Source organism: Amia ocellicauda, chromosome 7, assembly GCF_036373705.1.
Source record: "Amia ocellicauda isolate fAmiCal2 chromosome 7, fAmiCal2.hap1, whole genome shotgun sequence".
In the NCBI taxonomy this organism is placed as follows: domain Eukaryota; kingdom Metazoa; phylum Chordata; class Actinopteri; order Amiiformes; family Amiidae; genus Amia; species Amia ocellicauda.
Window position 1 is genome coordinate 15423214 of NC_089856.1, and position 23014 is coordinate 15446227.

The 23014-nt window shown below is 45.5% G+C and overlaps 1 protein-coding gene across 3 annotated transcripts; it reads right to left on the reverse strand.

The window, feature by feature from the left end:
- Window positions 1–1605: 1605 nt before the first annotated feature.
- On the reverse strand, window positions 1606–22834 carry LOC136752952 (circularly permutated Ras protein 1). 3 transcript variants are annotated; one of them, XM_066708696.1, is made up of 21 exons: window positions 22741–22832; window positions 17942–18118; window positions 13251–13326; window positions 12791–13117; window positions 12368–12622; window positions 11869–12036; window positions 11668–11739; window positions 11231–11307; window positions 10315–10509; window positions 10071–10112; window positions 9892–9981; window positions 8785–8936; window positions 8495–8576; window positions 8293–8417; window positions 8030–8114; window positions 7784–7890; window positions 7543–7658; window positions 5497–5608; window positions 5187–5327; window positions 4204–4291; window positions 1606–2218 (listed from the first exon to the last, which is right to left on the reverse strand). In XM_066708696.1, the coding sequence occupies exons 3-21, from the start codon at window positions 13321–13323 to the stop codon at window positions 2141–2143; spliced, it is 2385 nt and encodes a 794-aa protein (XP_066564793.1). In that variant the 5' UTR covers window positions 13324–13326; window positions 17942–18118; window positions 22741–22832; the 3' UTR covers window positions 1606–2140. The 3 variants fall into 3 exon arrangements, with proteins under 3 accessions (XP_066564793.1, XP_066564794.1, XP_066564792.1); XM_066708697.1 differs by lacking the exon at window positions 17942–18118 and having other exon boundaries at window positions 4213–4291; window positions 22741–22834; XM_066708695.1 differs by lacking the exon at window positions 17942–18118.
- Window positions 22835–23014: the final 180 nt, after the last annotated feature.

A 23014-nucleotide genomic window follows, 5' to 3' on the forward strand; every position in this document is an offset into this window, starting at 1 on the left:
TGACTGACTGATTGACTGACACACTGACTGCCTGATTGACACACTGACTGTTACACTGAGTGACTGACGCACTGACACACTGACTAACACATTGATTGACTGATGCACTGACTAATATACTGACACACAGACTGACTGACTGACTGTCTGACACACTGACTCTTTGACTGATACAATGTTACACTGATTGACTGACTCTCTGACTGACTCACTGATTGACTAAATTGAGAAATAGAGAGAGAGAGAGATAGGGAGATTATAAGAGTTTAAACGTTTATTTTTAGGGAATGACAGAACGAGTCATTAGCCTGGAGGAAGAAAGTCACACTTAATCTCTCTCAAACAGAACTCTCTCTCCCCCCCTCTCTGTCCCACCCCCCTTTCTCTCTCTAGGTAGTATGGCATTAAAGTACTGTAGCAGCAATTCAGTCAGTCAGTGTCTGTATTAACCCTTTCTCTCTCTTTCTCTCCCTCCCTTTCTTGTTCCTTCAGGCCTCCTCCCCTTGGCCTCTTGTTTTTTCACTGCTACATCTCTCCGCAGCATCAGTCCCATCTTCCATGTCTCCCTCCCTCTTTCTCTGTGTTCAGCACTAGGCAGAGCTTCGGGCAGTGGGGAAGGAATTCAGTGCAACACACGCTGATTGTTTTGCAGGGCTGCATCCCAGACAGCGCCCCTACTCCCTACTCTCTTTGGTGTGTGTGACGTCTTGCTGACAGTGTGCACTGAGGGAGCGAGGGAGAAGGGTGCAGGAAAGAGTGAGGGAGGAGGGTGTGGGGGGGGGGGAGCAGCAGCGCTCACTGGGACTCCCTCCAGCACTCAGCCCAGTCTGCTCGTTAGTTTTCCCCTTCAGTGGGGCAGACTGCTGCAGCTTTACAGTTTATTCCTCTGCCCCTGGTTTTCATAAAAAAACATTAAAACTAGATTTGCCCACTTATATCATATAATAAGATGCTTTATGAATTAATCAAATTTTTTTTTTTTTGGATTGTATGGTACTTACGAAAGTAAGTAAAACATCTCTAGCAGGATGGATGCTTCTCAATGTCTTTTGCACTTCTTGTATTTACTGTATTTTGTAATCCTTTGAAAAAATGTTTCTTGTGACATCCATCCATCCATGAACACTTCCACCAATACATAAACACACACATTAATACATGCATAAATAAAGACATAAAAGTAACCCCTGCCAGCTACTGAAAAATACTGAAGCGCTTTCATATATTGAAATCATTTTATCAGCTATGCAACTCCATAGGACATCAATTTCACATATAATTTGCTTGTTTAATATTGCTTGTTTGCGTGCCTGCCTTTCTCCTCTCCTGTCCTGATCTTTAACACAAGGAATTCTGTGATTTCAGCACTAGGGTAAGGCTGTCGCAGGGGGCACTGGAGGGCATACAGCTTGCCTCACTCCTTCCCTAAGGAACTGGGACACCTGTTAAGGTGGCCAGCAGACCACCTCCACCCTACGATGGAAGGGAGTGAGGGAGTGGTTTGGGATCAGCCCAGGGAGCAGGTAGGCGGTGCCGCTCTAAGAGGTGTCCCCCGTTGCTTCCACAATGAAAGACTAAAACAAATCAATACAAAGTTACACCAGATTTCCTTTTGTTTCTTTTAATGTATTTATCTGAAAATATAATAAATACAGGGATATTAAGAATTGTTACACTTTTATACAGTACACTGTATAGAGAGAAGGACAGGGAAAGAGAGAGATGGGGGAGAGGAGGGAGAGAGAGAGAAAGTGTATGCCATCTCAGAGACTGTACTTTGTTAAGATAATGGCTACAATTAGAACACATTTAATTAACTGAAATGAAAATACAGGGAACAGGAGGGAGGGAAGAGAGGGAAGGAGGGGGGAGGGCAGAGAGAGGAGGGAGACAGACAGAGAGAGAGAGAGAGAGAGAGACAGCGGAAGAGGGAGAGGAAGAGAGGGAGATGAGGATTGTATAGTTTCTATCTCTCTCTGTAGAGGCCGTGGTGTCAGTCAGTGTATCACGCAGTCAGTCAGTATTAACCCTCTCTCTCTCTCTCACTATCTCTCTCTGCAGTGTCCAGGGAAGTCAGTCTGTGTCTCTGTCTGTCTCTATGGATGTTGACTGGCATTCAGGAATGAGGCTTGGTACCTTCCTATGGTAATGATGACTTCCTGTGCGCATTCTTCAGTCCATATAGGAGTGTGGCGCCCCCATCTGGTATAGCCTGGAACTACAGCAAGAGAAAGCAAGAGAGTAGGGATGAGATATAAGAACATAAGAAAGTTTACAAACGAGAGGTAGCCATTCGACCCATCATGCTCGTTTGGTGTCCATTAATAACTGAGTGATCTAAGGATCCTATCCAGTCTATTTTTAAATGTTCCCAAACTTTCAGCTTCTACCACATTGCTCGGGAGTTTGTTACAGCTTGTGACAACTCTCTGTGTGAAGAAGTGTCTCCTGTTTTCCGTTTTGAATGCCTTGAAGCCCTATTTCAATTTGTCTCCCCAGTGCGTGTGTCCCTGCTGATCTGGAAAAGCTCCTCTGGTTTGATGTGGTCGATGTCTTTCATTATTTTGAAGAGTTGGATCAAGTCCCCACGTAGTCTCCTCTGTTCCAGGGTGAAAAGGTTCAGTTCCCTCAGTCTCTCAGTAGGACTTTCCCTTCAGACCTGGAATAGGTCTGGTTGCTCTCCTCTGAACTGCCTCTAGAGCAGCGATATCCTTCTTGAAGTGTGGTGCCCAGAACTGTACACAGTATTCCAGATGAGTTCTAACTAGTGCATTGTACAGTCTTAACATTACTTCCATTGTTTTAAATTCTACACTTTTGACAATATACCCTAACATTCTGTTTGCCTTTTTTATTGCTTCCCCACATTGTTTGGATGGAGAAAGTGAGGAGTCCACGTAGACTCCTAGGTCTCTCTCATGCATTACTTCATCTAGTTCTATTCTTCCCTAAATGTAATTATAGTGGACATTTTTGTTACCTGCATGTATTACCTAGCACTCATCTGCCAGGTATCGGCCCACAACTGAATGTTATCCAAGTCCCTTTGAATAGCCTGTGCTACAGAGACTGTATCTGCTGAGCCACCTATTTTAGTATCATCTGCAAATTTGACAAGTTTGCTAACAATCCCAGAGTCCAGATCATTAATATAGATTAGAAAAAGCAAAGGCCCTAGTACGGATCCCTGTGTAACTCCACTAACAACCTCACTCCAGTTAGAGGCAACTCCTCTAATCCACACCCTCTGTTTCCTATACATTAACCAGTTCATAATCCATCTACTTACATTACCCTGAATGCCTACAGCTTCCAATTTGAGGATCAGTCTTTGGTGTGGAACCTTATCAAAAGCTTTTTGAAAATCTAAGTATATTATATAATATGCTTTCACGTGATCTACAGCTGCAGTTGCATGTTCAAACAATTCTAATAAATTAGTAAGACATGATCTGCCTCGTCTAAACCCATGTTGACTATCTCCAAGAATAAGGTTTTCATTAAGATGCTCCTCTATTTTCTGTCTAATCATTTTTTCCAATATTTTACAATTGATGCAGGTGAGACTGATTGGTCTGTAATTTCCTGGCTCAGTTTTGTCCCCTTTCATGTGGATTGGTATGACATTTGCTGTCTTCCAGTCAGTTGGCACATCCCCTGTTCTAAGTGTCTTTTGGAATATTTGAGTTAGCGGCCTATAAATAATTTACTGTTTGGAAATATATCATCTGGCCCAGGTGATTTGTTTGTTTTTAATTCTGCTAGTCCCTTTAGTACCTCCTCCTCATTTATCCTAATCTCTTTTAGGGTTTGACTGGACTGATTGTTAACCTGTGGCATGTTATCCATTTTTTCTTTTGTAAAAACCTCTGTGAAATACTCATTTAGAACATTTGCCACATCTTGTTTGTTTTCCAAGATATAACAAAATGAGCACTGCTAAGACTGGTCTGAAACTAGTCAAACAACAAGATGGCTGCCTCTCACCTGTACTCTCCTGTCTCTGTCTGTAGCAACTTGTAAATAAAGAAGTATTTACAAGTTATAATTATATAGTTATATATATAATTATATAGTTATGATTATAATTTCAGTACCTGTATGTGCTAAGAGAGAGACACACAGGCAATTCATAACAATAACACATACACAGACAGACACGCACACTTATACTCTCTCTTTCTCACACACACACACACTAACCTTTCTCACATTGTGTTCATAGATGGGACTCATCTCTTTTTTCCATCTGCAGTAGGTCTCTTTCTCCTCCTGGCTCCGCCTGTGTTCCCTAATTAACCAATTGACCAGAGGTTAGCTGATTGGCAGACTGTCATCATTAGTAGGGTAATTAGCTCCCTGATTTATGTGAATGGCATCAGACGGGTCAGAGTGAGTGAGGCTGTTAGTCTGGTCACTGTTGTCTGTGTTCAAGGGCACAGGGAGCTCCTTGTGTGAAAGTGTATAACATCTGTTTGTTACCTAACCAATTTCAAGCCCCAATAGCTGCCCACCCCACAGTGCGCAGCCAGGGTCACACAGACCTTGACCCGATTCAGTGAAGTCAATGAAGAAACAGCCCTGACCTGCAGGAAGCCTGTCTCTGGCTCTCTGTGCAGGCGTCACCCAGCTGGTGTGTTTGCCAGTGGAATGGAGCTGCATGTTTTGGCCCCCCAGGACTCCCCTCCCCTGCCCTGCTCAGCTGCTGGGACGCTTCTCTTTAAATGGCCAGGTCTTCAGTTAAGTCAGAGATGGCCGTTAAAGGGCCTAAACAACCTAACCTCACAATACCCTCCCCATGCAGTGATCTCCTCACACAATCACCTAACCACACCATGACCTAACACCGTCCCCACACAGTGCCATCCCCTCACAATGCCCTAGACACAAAATGACACAACCACATAACCAGCTTTCCAAATAAAGTTCCAGTCACAATATTAGTTCTGAGCTTTGATATGAAGATCAGTTTATTCAATCTCAAGGTAACGTCGCCACCAGGTGGCAGAGGGCAAAACTGTATCTATCTGTTTCTTACCTTTCTGTAGAGCAGAATATTACTCATAATCATAATAATGACAGTATAATAATTAGTTTTAAAGACACAAAATATGAATCCCCCTATATCTCACATATCTATCTCCCCTCTCAGCTCTCCCCCTCTCCTCCCTTCTCCCATCTCTTACAGCACTCTCTCCATCAGCTGCCTTTGCTCGTCCGTCTCTTTCTGCGCCTGGCTGTACCTCCCCCTGACCACCAGGGCAGCACTCTTCTGCGCACAGTGGACCTGCAGCAAGGAGAGAGACAGAGAGGACAGCACCATAGAGCTGAAAGAATAACAGGGGGTAGATGGAAAGGGAGAGGAAAGAATGTGAAGAATCAATTAATATGTATTAAATGCTAATTAATATACACATCTACCAGATTGTATTGGGTACTGGACAATCAACAACATAGCTAATGAATAAATATGAACAGACACACACAGTACAGTACCTGTCATCAGTCACTCCCCTCTCCACTGTTATGACTCTCAGTAATTTGCGTCCATCTGTCACTCTGTACCTCAACTGCAGCTGGACAGACACACTGCCACAAGAGAGAAGAGCTAAAGAGACAGACACATAGGAAGAGTGTTAGTACAGCATAGACTCACTGACACAAACACACACTCACATACACACTCACACATATAGACATGCTCAAATTTGTTGGTACCCCTCAACCAAAAACGAAAAATGCACAATTTTCTCTGAAATAACTGACAAAAGTAATTGGCATCCACCATTGTTTATTCCATATTTAATATAAATCAGACTTTGATTTTGATTTTGTTTTTCAACATAATATTGAAAATAATAAAACAAATGAGAATGGCATGGACAAAACTGATGGGACCCTCAACCTAATATTTTGTTGCACAACCTTTAGAGGCAATCACTGCAATTAAACATTTTCTGTAGCTCTCAATGAGACTTCTGCACCTGTTAACAGGTAGTTTGGCCCACTCTTCCTGAGCAAACTGCTCCAGCTGTCTCGGGTTTGATGGGTGCCTTCTCCAGACTGCAAGTTTCAGCTCTTTCCATAGATGTTCAGTAGGATTCAGATCAGGACTCATAGAAGGCCACTTCAGAATAGTCCAATGTTTTGTTCTTATCCATTCTTGGGTGCTTTTAACTGTGTGTTTTGGGTCATTATCCTTTTGGAGGACCCATGACCTGTGACTGAGACAGAGCTTTCTGACACTGGGCAGTACGTTTTGCTCCAGAATGCCTTGATAGTCTTGAGATTTCATTGTGCCCTGCACAGATTCAAGGCACCCTGTGCCAGGCGCAGCAAAGCAGCCCCAAAACATAACCGAGCCTCCTCCATGTTGCACTGTATGTATGGTGTTCTTTTCTTTGAAAGCTTCATTTCTTCATCTGCAAATATAGAGCTGATGTGACTTGAAAAAAAAGCTCCAGTTTTGACACATCTGTCCAAAGGACATTGTCCCAGAAGGATTGTGACTTGTCAATATGTATTTTAGCAAATTCCAGTCTGTCTTTTTTATGTTTGGAGTCCTCCTGGGTCTTCTTCCATGGGGGCCACTTTCGCTCAAAAAGCAATGGATGGGGCGATCAGAAACTGACATACTTTCACCTTATATCTCTTTGGAAGTTATCCTTGGTTCTTTTTCTGCCATTCACACTATCCTTCTATTCAATCTGGGGTCAATTTTCCTCTTGCGGCTGCACCCAGGGAGGTTGGCTACAGTTCCATGGACCTTGAACATCTTAATAAAGTTTGCAACTGTTGTCATTGGAACATCAAGCTGCTTGGAAATGGTCTTGTAGCCTTTACCATGCTTGTCAATTATTTTCTTTCTGATCTCCTCAGACAACTCTGTCCTTTGCTTTCTCTGGTTCATGTTCAGGGTGGTGCACAGAATGATACCAAACGGCACAGTGACTACTTTCCTCCATTTAAATAGGCTGAAAGATGGATTACAAGATTGGAGACATGTGTGATACTAATTAAAGAAACCTATTAGTATGGAATATCATTATAATCCAATTATGTATTATCTTTTCTAAGGTGTACCAACAAATGTGTTCAGGCCATTTTAGAATATCTTTGTAGAATGAGCAATAATTCATCTCTTTTCACAGCTTCTTTGCTTTATTCTATGACATACCAAAGGCATGCAAGTATACATGATGCAATAGCTTTTAATTTCATAACTTTTCAGGAGGAATTAAGCATTATTTCAATTAGCTGTAAGGGTACCAACAAATTTGAGCATGTGTGTAGATACACAGATATACACACACACACAGACACTTACATACACACACACAGAGACACCCAGACACTGACAGTAATGCTCACACACACATAGACACACAGATACACACAGACACTCACACACACACTCTTTCACATAGACACATCAATAGACACTCACATACAGACACCAAGACCCACACATAGAGACACACACACATACACACACATAAGACACACACACACACACACACACACACACACACACTCACTCACCCTCTCTCTCCTTCTCTCCCTTCAATCTGAAGCAACAGGTGAGTTCTGTTTCCATGCTGACGTTCCCAACCTCCCTGAGAGTTTTTGAACCCTCCTCCTTTTCTCCCTGGAAACACCTGGAATACACATACATCTGTCCATCACACACACTCTTTTTCTCTCTCTCTGTCAGTGTCAGTCAGTGTTACTGTACTGTATTGTTCAGTCAGTCAGTCTTTCCCTTTCCCTCTGCTTCTCTCACAGTGCAGTGGGCAGATACAGCAGTGCGGATGAGTGCGTCGCCACAGTCTGTCTCTGCAGGGCCTTCTGCAGCTGGGATTCCAGGTCACTCTCACTGACACTGCTCACCTGATAGAAGGAGAGAGAGGAAGCGATTATACAGATAGTGACAATGATACACTGACTAACTGATTCACTGGCTGGACACTACAGTATGTTAACACTATACCGAAAGAAAGAGAGAGAGAGAGAGAAGGGGGTGACTCACCATTCCCCCAGTCCTGTCAGCCAGTCTGCCCAGTTCTGCCAGTCGACATTCTGTCCCTTCAATACCCAACACTGACACTGTTACCCTAAGAGATGGAGGGGGGGTGGAGAGGGAGAGGGTTGACTGGATAGTACAGTACATTATCTGCTCTGAGAGACAGAAAAAGAAAGAGAGAGGCAGACAGAGACAGACAGAAACAGAGAAACATGGAGACACAGGGGGGACAGGGACACTGAGACACACAGGCACACACACTGGCTAACCCTGCTCTAACAGCCTGCTCCGCCAGGTCCTGGTAGAAGATAGAGGCACAGATCAGTGTCTCTCCATCTTGCTGCTCCAGGTTCCCCAGCGCAGTGTTGGCCAAGCCATCTGTACACACCAGGACCTGCAGACAGATAGAGAGAGGGGTTTAATACAGATATACTGACTGGCTGACAGGCTCATGGTAAGATTGACACTGACCTTTGACCCTGGTTGACGAGAGGCCATTGCTATGGCAACAGTGGCTGCTGGTCCTAGGGCTGTGGCCCCGCCCTCCACAAACCTGAGATGGAGAGGTAAGTTGAGAGGGGAGAGGCACGCTGAGCACTCTGTCTAAACAACAGTTAATATATAATATGACACTGTGGGGTGCGGCATGGTGGCCAGGGCCGGTGTCAGAAATATTTAGAAAACAAATCTCAGTCTGTGTGTAACAGGGGCTCAACTGTCTCTCTTTACCTCTTCCTCTCTTTCTCTCTGTCTCTCAGTACCTCAGTATCTCTCTCTGCAGTCTCTCTCTACTCTTGGTCACTGGGGGCGGTGTTGGGAAGCTCCTCCCCACATCACTAAGGAAGTCAATGTCAATCAACTCTGCTTCCTGAAGTGAGCGAGTGGCCGCCTCCCCAACGCCATGTACTGTCACCTAGCAACATAGGAAAAGGGGTGTGGTTAGGGGTGTGCAGACACGCTGACTGACTCCCTGACTGATAAATAGAAAGAAAGACAGACAGAGAGAGAGAGAGAGAGAGAGAGAGAGATGTATGTAATATCTGTAAACTTGTGTGTATTGTATGTATACAGTATTATTGCCCACTGCACTGTTCTATGTTTTGCAGTAGAACCCCCTGTACTTGCTTTGGCAAAACGGGTGTAACCTTGTCATGCCAATAAAGCTCTTTTTGAATTTGAATTTGAAAGAGAGAATAATTAAAAATAACTAAAAATAAATATCTGTACACAATGTAACCATACTTTACATAAAATTAATAATTACTAGTTTGAAATTCTAGTTTAAATGAAACCATAGGTTAAAAAGTTGTATTGTTGATAGGCATTTTATTCCACTAAGTACAATGTTAGATAAAATGAGTTAATTTACAGTTAGCTGCTGGAACATTCAGGGCCTGAGCTCCTCAGCTTTCGGGCTGAAGAGCAAAGACCCTGAATTCATTGAAAGCATTAAGGAGTTAGATGTCATAGTTCTGTTGGAGACATGGTGCCATGCAGATGTGCCCACACACTGCCCCCTGGGCTACAAGGAGGTCATTGTGCTCTCAACTGTGCTCAGATCCTTATGCTTGCCCATTTTTCCTGCTTCTAACACATCAACTTTGAGGACAAAACGTTCACTTGCTGCCTAATATATCCAACCCACTGAGAGGTGCCATGATAACGAGATTATCAGTGTTATTCACTTCACCTGTCAGTGGTCATAATGTTATGGCTGATCGGTGTACATATATATTAAGATTTTATGTATAAATTATATTGTACTTTTTCCCTTTTTTTTTTACGTAATATATTTTCTGAAAAACACTGACTTATTTATAATTTTTCTTACCTTTTCTTATTTTCAATGTATGTATGTAAATATTAACCTGGTTGTTGAAAGTGATGAGGGCCACTCGGCTGTTGGGGGTGCTGTCACACAGAAAAGACAGAGAAGAGAGGAGACACTGCTGCAGCACCTGAGAGAGAGAGAACACAGACACATTGACAATAAAAAATATATATATAATAATAATATGACAACTATAATAGTAATTATTGCTCAGACCTGGAGGCGAGACAAGTAGACTGTCTGTCCGCTGTCAATCACCTGTGAGAAAGGAAGAGGCATAGAGATAGGAGAGTAAATACAATTCAGACACACACAGTACAGAACAGTAAACACAAACAGTACAGTAGTGTACACACCTATAGTACATTACAGACACACAGTACAGACACAATGTACAATACAGACACACACAGTACAGTATAGTACAGGCACACACACAGTACAGTACAGACAGACAAACCTCTGTTGTGATGCTCATTGACCCCGAGACGTCCACACAGAAAACAACCAGTGGGTCGGCAGCAAGTGACCCGGCCTGGGGGTCAGAGGGCAACAGGAAGAGGCGCTCTTCACAGTCCATTGGTCCAGGGGGCCTGGGGGTGGGATGACTGATATCCTCCCAGACTGCACAGTAGTAACAGGAGGAGGAGCTAACCTGAGAAAGGGGGATGGGGGTGGAGGAAGGTGGGGAGAGGGAGAAGGAGAGAGGAGGAGATATGAGGGAGAGGCCGAGGAGGCAGAGAGAGAGGGAGAGTACACATACAGTGGGCTCCAAATATTAATCATGTTACCTGTGAAATGGAAGCTGAATACATCAGGAAATGGCACAAAAACATTCTACAGCAACACAGGCTGGAGTGCCACCCCAGCCTGCTGAAGGATTACAGCCTGGCTCAATACCTGATCATAGTAAAGGACTGAGCTGCCACAGCCTGAAGACAGAGTGGAAGTGGAAGTCCAGAGAGGAGAGAGTGTGTGGGCAGTGTAAGCATGGGAGCATGTAAGCATGGAAGATGAGGCCCACTTCCTGCTGTACTGCCCCAAATACACTGCTATCAGGGGTGCCCACAGACTCCCAGGTCTGACCCCTGACTTAATTGTCAATACTTTGGAAATATTGATGCCAATAATTAAAAATAAATAATAATAATAATAATAATAATAATAATAATAATAATAATAATAATAATAATTCATGCCAATTAAGCCATTTTGAACTTAAATTAATTTGAATTGAGAGGGAGGGAGAAAGAGAGGAACATAAGGAGGTAGAGAGAGAGAGAACCTGAGATGTGTAAATTACCACCTAAGTAATTGTTGTTCCAATCAATCACTCAATTAATGTAATAATTAAGGTCTTTGATTGGCTAACTCACCACGTTGTCGTACACTGCCTCTGTCACCGAGCCGCACTGAGAACAGGAGGCGGGCTCTCCTGCGACACACTGTGCTGCTATTGGACAAAGAGTGGCAAAGTCAGCTGATGATTGGGTGGAGCACCTCACCTATCATGAGTAAGCTAGCTGATGTTCGAAAATGTGTTGGGGTGATGCTGCTGTAGCTATTGCTATCTTGAATGTGTGTTTGTGTGTGAGTTTGTGCGTGTGTGGTAGAGTCACTGTGAAGAAGAGGTGGATGAAGAAACAGTGTGCTGGGAGGTATGATACAATCAGTGATACTGTGAGCATGTCAGTGGCAGTACAGTACTTTACTCTTCCCTGCATTATATATCGCTGCAGTCATACACTGCACTACAGTAATGATCTCATTCATCCAGTAATCATAAAAAAATAATAATAGTAACATAATTTACCAATCTCCTCTGTGACCAGCTGTCCCACACTGACCAAAATCACATTGGGGTTGCCAGGCAATGGCTGCGTCGCTGAGGGGGTGTTAGTCAATAAGTAATCAATCAGCCGATAAATTGTTTCATGGACAAATAAATCACAGACTGACTGATTGTCAGACTGACTGACTGAACTGGACAGTAGCATGATTAAGAGAGACTCACAGAGTGCTGCAGTCACAGTGGCAGCAGCTGTAGTGACTGGTGTGGTGGATTGTGCAGTGGACAGCATGGTGGATGCAGTGGTGGACAAAGGCAGTATCTCAAGGTACAGAGGTACTCTCTTCATGAAAGGAGGGCGAGTGGGGAGAGGAGGGGGTGGGGGCGGTGTGGCTGTAGGAATTAAATCAGAAATAATCATAATAATTAATAATAAGAAGCATTGAAATTTCAATAATCAGAATTGTAGGCAGATGGGAACTACAGCTCACTGTACAGCTATTACTGTTACTGCACCTAGTATTATAACTGCTACAGCTACAGGAAAAATTACACTACTGCTACTACTATGACTGACAATATTATAAAGAACAATAACAAAAATATTATTTTGTTAATATTATTTTGTTAATATTATAACAAAATAATAATAATAATAATAATAATAATAATAATAATAATAATAATAATAATAATAATAATAATAGTAACCCTGTAGACAGACCTGGTCTTATGATGGCAGGTGATTTGGATGAATTCTTATTGGCTGGAGTCTCTGGCAGCTTCAGACTCACCCCACTGCCTTCTGGGATAATGTAGGAATAATCAGGTTCAAAGGTCAGTACATCACTTCCAGTTACCTGTGGGAGGTCATAAAAGTGGATGACCTCGGGGTTGGAAGTGGAGCAGTCAGTTCTGATTGGCTGAGGGGTAGGGGAGGAGCTGCGGATCTGATGTCTCATTGGTGGGGGCAAGAGAGCTGGGGGGAGAAACAGGAAGTTACAATGTGTTTGTATGTCTCTCTCTCTTTCTGTTCATTTTTTCTGATTTGCAGTGCCAGTCAGTTAGTCAGTTTACCACTCAATCAATCTATCAGTCAGTGCAAAGGTCAGTCAGTCAGTATTAACACTTTCTCTCTCTACCTCACCTCGTCTCATTGCCCCTGGTGATTTCACTGGTTGCATGGGTGTTAGTTCTGTGGGTCGTAAGGACACCACCACCGGGGTTTCTGGATCACGAGAGCTTCTGCTCTGGGTGTGGTGGAGGTCAGGGAACATGTTGTGGTAGCTGGGCATGTCACTTCCTCTCTTGTGCGGGTCCCTGTATGCAAGTTCCTGTTCTGCGATGCTCTGCGGCAGGGCCAAGGGCTCAAAAGTAGATGTAGAGGGCGGGGCCAGAGTCTGGCTCCTGATTAGCTGAGGTACTGGTGGAGGGGAACTTTTGTGTCTCAGTTTATGTGTTGGAGGGAGAAGAGCTGGGGAAAGGTAGAGGGTAGAGTTAACATAATTACACACCAACACAGGCACTCTTCCACACTATCAATATTCGGCAGTACTGAATTTCCCCTTGTTAACCAATTAATTAATTTCAGCACTTCCCGATCTCACCGGATCTCTTGACATTGTGGAGAGTCGCACTGCGACCGGGTGGAAGGTAGATGTACCCACAGGCGAATTCCATTGGCTGTAAAAAAAAAAAACTGAGATCAACCAATCAGTGAGGAGGAGAGACAAGAACCAGAACCTTTAAAAATCAGCTAATCGGATGTGTTTTTCTGTGTCGCACTCCCACTCTGTCTCCGTCGCTTTCATTCTCTCCCTATCTGTCCTATCTGTCCTGTCCGATCAGGTCGACGCCCTGACTGATAGAGAAATTAAAATTGTTACTATTCAGTTTTATAACGAAGCAGTGGCAGAGTACGATGTAGAGGTATGGCTGAGGAGACACTGTGAGATCCTGTCAGAAAGCAAGAGAGTCAATGATGAGGATGGGGTTTGGACCGGTGCTCGACGGTGGCAGGTGCGCCTGCAGGTGGAAGTGGCTGCCATCGGCGGAGTACGCCACCTGCCGAGCACCGTAGTTTTAGGTGCAAATAAGGGGCTTTTTTACCATGGCTCTTTTACCATGGCATGCCCAAATTGTGTAGGAACTGCGGGGCCCTGGGTCATTTAGCCGCAGCCTGCACTGTTATTAAGTGCAAGGTCTGCGTTGGAGAACATCTGACCAGGGCCTGCAAGCAGGAGAGGGCCTGCAACCTGTGCGGTGGGGGAGGGCACCTTTTTAGGAATTGCCCCTCCTCCTATGCAAATAGGGCACGGGCCCTCGGGGGTGGTGGAGAGACAGAAAACCAAGTGGAGGCTCCTTTAACGCAGATTCCCCTAGACAGGGGTAGAGAGGAAACAGTCCTCACGAGTCTCATAGGCTCCCTCTCCGACTCTGGGTCGGAAGTGGAGGCAGAGGGGGAGTGGACAGTTGTGGCGGGGAAGAGGAGAAGGATGGAGAAGAGGAGCATGGGTGGGGAGGGTGCGAAGAGCAAGAGGTTCAATTCTGCTGGCTCTCCCCCCCCTGCCAGCTCCCCCCCCACTGCAGAGACCTCCCCCTCTCAGTTTTACACGCCCCACTCCGAGTCCGGAGCGGAGAGTTGTGGGCCTTCTCCACTCCCCCCAGTGGGCAGCCTGGTGGAGGACAGGCCCCAAAATAGTAACATCCCTCCAGCCCCACGACCGAGACTCTCTCAGGGGAGGGGACAGGTATGCCCTCCCAGCAGTAGTGGGAGAGCCGCAGGTCCTCAGGAGAGGAGAGTCAGCGCCAGTGTCTTCTGCCAAGAAGACCTCAGGGCCGCAATGGCAGAGTCACTGGCGCTGAGGGAGGAGGCCTGCGGCAACAGACAGCCGGGAAGGGAGAAACCACCCCCTCCCCCACCCTTAGTAAAAAGAACGACTAGCGGGGTCTTTCCAGTCCTCTCCTCAGTCGCACACAAGGCCTCTGCCCTGCCATCTGCTCGTCGGGCCTCAGCTACAAGGGAACCATTGAGAACCTCCAGCACCGCAGGTCCTGAGCCCAGTGGAGTTTCGCCAGCCTTACCGGGTGGCAGGAGCCGAGCCCCCCACATAGTCTTCCTAGAGGATCAAGTGGTGAGGCAAATGGTTGAAATGATGGGTGAGAGCGCTAAGCTAGGTGAGGGAGAAGAGAGAAGTGGGGAAGAGGAGGGTTTCTTTACATGATTGTTACGTAGCGGGTAATTGCCCTCACTGCCATTATGGCTTTAACAATTATATCTATAAACGTGAGGAGCATCACTGAGGTGAAAAGAGAGCCGATGTTTTAAACTCTCTGGCTGGAATGAAAGCAGATATTATCTGTTTACAGGAGTGCGGCATCCCGTTCCAAAAAGAATATAAAGATCTCCGGGAAACTTGGACCCTAGGTGATACCTTCTGGTCGGTGTCCAATGTGTCCCGAGTGGACGGGATTGCTGTACTCCTGAAAAACCCATTCATAGAAGTTAAAAAATGTAGGGTGATAGAGGCGGGCAGGTTGGCCAGCCTCGACCTTAAATACAAGGGGGTTGTATTGAGGCTGGTCAATGTCTATGCCCCCACCAGCCAGAGAGAGGGAGTCCTCTTTCTCCCTCAGCTACGCCCGCTCCTGATCGGCACCTTACCGGTTATCATTTCAGGTGATATCAACTGTGCTATGAGGGATGTAGACCGGAGTAAGCCCCGCAACGATAGATCCAGCAGGGACCTGGCTGCGTTCGTGGAGGACTTTGAACTCTGCGATGCAGGTCGGGACCTGGTCCCCTTGTTCACCTGGGTGAGTTCTTCTGGCTCCTCCTTCTCCAGGATAGATCTCGTCCTCCTCAGTAAGCCACTGGAGAGGACCGCCATGTCTTCGGAGGCGGTCTTCTTATCAGACCACAGGCTCCTGACGACAGAGGTGCTCATTCCGAGCACACGGGAGTCGGGGCCTGGGGTCTGGAAGCTCAACACCTCTCTGCTCAATGACCCTCGTGTTATTAAGACCTTTAGCAGACGCCTCGAGGAGTGGAGGACCCTGAAGGACATTTTTGATTCTCCCATAGAGTGGTGGGAGATGGTGAAGAAAAGGACCAAGGGCTACTTCATTCAGCTGGGGAAACGGAAAGCTTGCGAGAGGCGGGCGAGATATTCCCATCTAAACACCCGCCTCCAGCGCCTGAGTCTTTTACAGCTCAGAGGCTTCGACCTAGCTGAGGAGGTGGCCCGGGTCAAACTGAGTCTCTCCGCCCTCTATCGGGAGGAGCAAGAAAAGATCAAGGTCCTTTCCAGGGTCCGCATCATGGAGGACGACGAGAAGTGCAGCCGCTTCTTCTTCAAGAAAACGAAGGAGAGGCGGCCTGCAATGTCCTCCATGATCGACTCCTCGGGGCAGGAGGTGGAGGGCAGAGAGGCTGTTGAGACAGTGGTGCGGGACTTCTACAGGGAGTTGTACGATCAGAAGGTGGTGGATCAAAATCTGATCCATCACTTTCTGTCCCTGTTGGAGTCCCGCAACGAGGGGGACGAGGAGGCGGAGGAGGATCCAGAGATCACCACCACTGAACTCTCCCAGGTGATAAAGAGTCTTAACTCTGGAAGGACACCTGGTCCCGATGGGATCCCTGCTGAATTCTATAAGATCTTTTGGGAGGTGCTTAAGGAAGATCTGGCACAGGTCTTGGGGTCGATGTACAGAGAGGGTAGACTGGCCCCTTCTATGAAGAGGAGTATCCTCTCTCTTCTTCATAAGAAGGGACATCCAAAGGATCTGAGGAACTGGCGGCCAGTCAGCCTCCTGTGCACCGACTACAAGATACTGGCCAAAGCACTGACGCTCCGTCTGCAGTGGCCACTCCCTCAAGTCGTGGGTCCCGACCAGGTCTGTGGTGCCCGGGGGAGATCGGCGGCCGACAACGCCATGCTGCTCAGGGATGTCGTGGCCTACTCGATCGAAAGAGGGCTTCCCCTGGTCCTAATCAGCCTGGACCAGGAGAAAGCCTTCGACAGAGTGGGCCACGAATACCTGCAGCTCGTTATGGAGAGGATGGGTCTCGCTCTTGGCCTGAGGAAGTGGGTTAAGATCATCTACAGCGGCCTAAGCAGCAGGGTCCTTGTGAACCGCCACCTGACTGAACCATTTCCGGTCGGGTCGGGGGTCCGACAGGGTTGTCCCCTGTCGGCCCTGCTGTACGTCCTCTGTTTGGAGCCGTTCATGCAGGCGATCCGCCAGGACGTCCGGGTGACAGGTTTCCATCTCCCGGGTTCCGGCGGAGAGCAACTGAAAGCCCTGGCCTATACGGATGACGTGGCCATGGTCTGCACGGACGCGTCGTCCGTGGCCAGGGTTGAGGAACTGCTGGACAGCTTCTGCAGGGCGACGGGGGCTGCTGTCAATAGGGCCAAGAGCGAGGTCTACCTCTCCAGAGCATGGCCTGTCGGCCGGGGCCCGCCGACCGTGTTCCCTGTGAAGCCGTCCATCAAGGTTCTGGGGATCACGATCGACGGGACCAACACGGGCACCCAGAGCTGGGAGGAGGCTTTATCTAAAGTCCAAAGAAAGATCCACGGCTGGAGCACAAGGACCTTGACGATGGCCGGTAAGGTGCTGGTCGTAAAGGCCATCCTCTTCCCGATACTCCTCTACGTAGGAATGATCTTCCCCCCAGACAAGGTCGTCGCAAAACTAGTGACCAGGATTATATTTCAGTTTGTCTGGGGGAGCAAAATGGAGAGGCTGAAAAGAGTGCAAATGGTGAAGGGTACCCTGGATGGAGGCAGGGGGGTCCCGGACGTTGTGCGGCTGATAAAGGCGCAGGGGTTGGCCTACGTGGTCAAGAACATCCAGGCTGCTGGCAAGAAAGTGAGTTTTATGAACCGCTTTTATTTTGCCAGCAGCCTGAGACCATTCGGCCTCTGCGCCATGGATAACACCAGGCCGCACTCGTGGGATTCCCCCGCCGTTCTACAGGGAGCTCCGAGCCTTTGCGCTCGAAGTAGGCCTCCATAAAGTCGTGCTGGCCTCCTGGGATTATAAGACCATCTGTAGCCAGATGAGATCTACCCAGGAGACCAGCCGGATAGAAGATTTCCCTCCCGAAACCTGCCGGTTTATCTGGGCTAACGCTACACACGTTTGCCTCACAAATACGCAGAAAGATGTCTCCTGGATGGCTGTGAGTCGGTGTCTCCCCACCTGAGTGTTCATGCACAGAAGGGGCCTAGCCCCTTATGACATCTGCCCCTATAAGGGTTGCCTGGGGAAGGAGACGGAGGCTCACATCTTTATAGATTGCCCCTCCGCCTACAGGGTCTGGCTCCTGTTTTCTCCGTTCCTCCACAGGTTTGCCGTTCCTGTGCGGGCGACCGCCCAGCAGATCTTATATGGTCCTGCCAGGGGATTAACATCTTCCAACCTGAGGTGCTGGTGGCGTGTCGTCTGCGCAGTGAAGCAGGCCCTGTGGGAGGGACGGAATATTTGTCTATTCAAAAAGCAAGAGCTGGACCCAATTGTCATTGCGCGGAGGGGCATGGTACTCGTGAGGGACTATGTCAATCTGGAGGTCCATCAGAGGGGCAAGGAGGAAGCCTATAAGAACTGGCATATACAAGATCTGGGGGAGCTCAGGATCCCATGATGGGACCCACCTCCGGGGACGGTCAGTTCCCCCTGCTGGAGTCCAAGATCTTTTAACTATTTTATGAATGATTGCCTTTTAAAATGACTTTTAAAAATGAATTTTAACTGTTTTTAAAGATTTAGTTGTTTTTAAAACACTAGTTGTTTGGGTTTTTTTTTGGTTTAGTTTTGTTCTATTTTTTTTGTCAAATACATTGACCATTTTGGATTTAATTTTAAATGCATTGGACCGTTTTGGTTTGTTTTTTATTTTTTCCTTTTTAATTGTTTCTTTATTTTGTCCAGTGCATTTTCAGTTATTTTCAATGTATTTGACTTTTATGTTGGTAGCAGTTTGCTTTAATCACGTTTTTTTTGTTTAAGCACATGTTTACTTGAGTTTATTTGTTTTATTAATCACTAAGATTTTAACAATTTTAGGTGATTTTAAGAATTGACTTTTAAAATTTTAATCATAAGTATTAAAATTTGTATTGATTGTTTTTATTTTGAAATGTAAAATACTTACACCAATAAAACAGTATCTGTCCTTGTCTCGCCCTTCTCTCCTTATGTCTCTTGCCCCTTTTCCACTAGCCCCGTTTATCTGCACCTCAGCGTGGCCGTGCCGTGCGTGCCGGGGGGTTTCCACTAGGGCTCAGCTGCACCTCCGCCTGTGCTGGACTAGTTTCAGACGGCAGTTTCGCACATCGTATCGTCTGAGTCCCAAACTGGTCCGAGGCACGTACTGTGACGTCATGACGCAGCGCGCATGCATTCTGAAATTGTAACTACAGTAATGGCGGCCGCCCTCGATGCGAGAGATGCGGTAGAAACTTTTCCAAAGAAGGAATATGTGTGTTTACCTTGGGAAAACAATTAATCTGGAGAAGTTATTAATGCACGCTGGAAAAGTGACACACAGGATTAATTGCTTGACACAGAAAGATATTTAAGAGTGTTTGAAAAGATCTCGAAAATCATGCCGGAGAAAGGACTGCAGGACTGCAATACAATACAATGTGCCCTGACGAAATACATTGCTTTTTTTTGTTATAAATACACGCAAACATGAAATATTCGTCCTGGATTTAAATTAAATGTCCCGATGTCTTGTAAATTATCTCAAAATTATTTAAATGACACGGTTTTTAGCTCCCCCTGTTTACACTATCTTAAAACTTAAAATGTTTAAAACAGAAGCTAATTTGTATGTGATCAATCGCATGAAGAATCGTATATTTTAATTATATTTGTAATCCCTAGTATCGCTATAACTATATGTTAATATTAATCCAAATATAGACGCTTTACCGACTGCAGAAATACAAACCCTACAAAATTTAGCGATTAATACAACTGCTCCATTCATTACGGTGTCAGAGTTTTTTTTTAAGGAGTCCCATTCAATTAAAAGCTGATGCCCCGCTATGTTATTGATGTGACTCTTTTATTTTGCACATTGATAAAGCTGCAGGTATACAGAGAAAACATGCTAACACTGAATTTGTGAAAACTGTTCCAGTAAGTTATGAATGCCAGAGTGTTGTAGCCGTATTTATACACACATGTATGAGTTCTGCTTAAGAAACTGTGACTGTCATACTGTATATTTCATGATATAGATATGTAGCGGCTACACGGGACAGATTTAAACCCAGCGCACTGTATTTAATAATGCAGTTCATTCTCCCACAGATACACAATAAGGGAGAATATGTAGGACACTTAAATTAAAGCCAGGGTATGCAATCCTGAGAGGCCAGCCGTTAGCAGCTTGTTTTGAAAGCATAGAGCAGCCCTCGCTTCAGAGGCGTCTCCAAAGCCACGCCCCTCTATCACACATGCGCACACACACAGAGCAGAGTCTCAGCGCCAGGAGAGGCGTGTTGCTGGAATCGATCGCAACAGTTTCAAATTACCGCATGTCTTATTCACAGGTTAGACATTACAATAATAACGAACGTAAACATCTTATTTACGGTTATTATGTTTTTAAAAATAGTAGCTGCGGCTCGCATTCCATTCTCGTGCTCGCTCTGCACAGTCATGGTTCCCGCGCTGATGACGTGTGATTGTCTGCGCGAACAAGTTGCGTGGCGGTATGCAAATATAGATTGACAGACAGGAAAGACATCCTATCATTACATTCGGACCGAATGCAATGATTGGTCGATCTTTTTTTAGTCCTGTCCCTTCCACAGAAGAAGAATTTTATATATATATATATATATATATATATACTCACCTAAAGGATTATTAGGAACACCATACTAATACTGTGTTTGACCCCCTTTCGCCTTCAGAACTGCCTTAATTCTACGTGGCATTGATTCAACAAGGTGCTGAAAGCATTCTTTAGAAATGTTGGCCCATATTGATAGGATAGCATCTTGCTGTTGATGGAGATTTGTGGGATGCACATCCAGGGCACGAAGCTCCCGTTCCACCACATCCCAAAGATGCTCTATTGGGTTGAGATCTGGTGACTGTGGGGGCCAGTTTAGTACAGTGAACTCATTGTCATGTTCAAGAAACCAATTTGAAATGATTCGACCTTTGTGACATGGTGCAATTTTGAGCGTGGCATGGTTGTTGGTGCCAGACGGGCCAGTCTGAGTATTTCACAATCTGCTCAGTTACTGGGATTTTCACGCACAACCATTTCTAGGGTTTACAAAGAATGGTGTGAAAAGGGAAAAACATCCAGTATGCGGCAGTCCTGTGGGCGAAAATGCCTTGTTGATGCTAGAGGTCAGAGGAGAATGGGCCGACTGATTCAAGCTGATAGAAGAGCAACTTTGACTGAAATAACCACTCGTTACAACCGAGGTATGCAGCAAAGCATTTGTGAAGCCACAACACATACAAACTTGAGGCGGATGGGCTACAACAGCAGAAGACCCCACCGGGTACCACTAATCTCCACTACAAATAGGAAAAAGAGGCTACAATTTGCACAAGCTCACCAAAATTGGACAGTTGAAGACTGGAAAAATGTTGCCTGGTCTGATGAGTCTCGATTTCTGTTGAGACATTCAGATGGTAGAGTCAGAATTTGGCGTAAACAGAATGAGAACATGGATCCATCATGCCTTGTTACCACTGTGCAGGCTGCTGGTGGTGGTGTAATGGTGTGGGGGATGTTTTCTTGGCACACTTTAGGCCCCTTAGTGCCAATTGGGCATCGTTTAAATGCCACGGCGTACCTGAGCATTGTTTCTGACCATGTCCATCCCTTTATGACCACCATGTACCCATCCTCTGATGGCTACTTCCAGCAGGATAATGCACCATGTCACAAAGGTCGAATCATTTCAAATTGGTTTCTTGAACATGACAATGAGTTCACGGTACTAAACTGGCCCCCACAGTCACCAGATCTCAACCCAATAGAGCATCTTTGGGATGTGGTGGAACGGGAGCTTCGTGCCCTGGATGTGCATCCCACAAACCTCCATCAACTGCAAGATGCTATCCTATCAATATGGGCCAACATTTCTAAAGAATGCTTTCAGCACCTTGTTGAATCAATGCCACGTAGAATTAAGGCAGTTCTGAAGGCGAAAGGGGGTCAAACACAGTATTAGTATGGTGTTCCTAATAATCCTTTAGGTGAGTGTATATGACCACTTAAATTATTGATTGATATCAGGATGTAAAGAGACTTTCAACCAGTTTAACAAAAATGTTTCTGGAAAAGATTGCATACCCTACCTTTAATCCATATTGTCAATGTGAATCGGATCACGATACAGGGAGAAGTAACACGGTTATTTACGATGCGCTGGTAAACAAAATAAACTAGAAATTTTAAGTGATATCATTTGTTTTATATATTGTTTCAATGTGTCCCGGTTTCTCCTTTTGAATATCTGGTATAACTTATACTATAAGACTGTATTAGATATCGTAAAAACATTAAAAACAAGTTTATTGCACTTTAATGTTAGCGGTATTTCAGCCTCCAGTTTAAAACACTAAATCCCAGAGTGGCGAGCGTCCAGGATGCATTTTGACCTTTCGTGTCTCAGTCTCTTCCTAGGGCAGCTGGACTCACGACAATGAGTTGAAACGCTGCCGGGTGTAGTTTACAGATACGGCACGGCCACGCTGAGGTGCAGCTGAACGTGGCCAGTGGAAATGGGGTATCTGTCAGTGATTCTCATCTCAATGTGTTTGTATTTCTGTTTGTTGTGCAAACTGGTTAGACCAGACTGACCAGAAACACAAGAAAAAATAGAAAAAGAGAGAGGGGGATGTGGTGGAAATATTTTTTTAAAATAGGACAGAAGTGAGTGTCTCATTAGACAGAAGTAAACACACAGTACAGTACATACACACAGTATACAGTCACACAGCACAGTACAGTACAGACAGTATAGTACACACAGTACAATACATACACAGTACATACACACAGTACAGTACACACACAGTACAGAATATAAGATGTCTTACCTGTTCAGGTGCTGTTCCAGGAAGTGAATAATGAGTTTGTCAAGTTAATTATTACAAACAGAAAGAGAGAAAGAATGAGGGAGGAGAAAGAAGAAAGGGGAGGAGATGTTGAATGACAGGGAGAGACAGAGAGAGAGAGAGGCAGAGGACAACAACTATAGGGTTAAAGGGTATGAGAAAGAGAGGGAGAGGGAGAGGGAGGAAACAAAATAAAATCTTCCTCCTCCCTCTCCACAAGTAGAAAACCCTTAATTACAATAATGACACTAATAAA

Coding starts and splice junctions, on each gene's coding strand:
- LOC136752952 (XM_066708695.1), bottom strand. CDS start 13,323: ATGGAATTCGCCTGTGGGTACATCTACCTTCCACCCGGTCGCAGTGCG. Junction 13,118..13,250: donor CCACAATGTCAAGAGATCCG/GTGAGATCGGGA, acceptor ACCTTTCCCCAG/CTCTTCTCCCTCCAACACAT. Junction 8,577..8,784: donor CTGCAGAGAGAGATACTGAG/GTACTGAGAGAC, acceptor TCTCCATCTCAG/GTTTGTGGAGGGCGGGGCCA.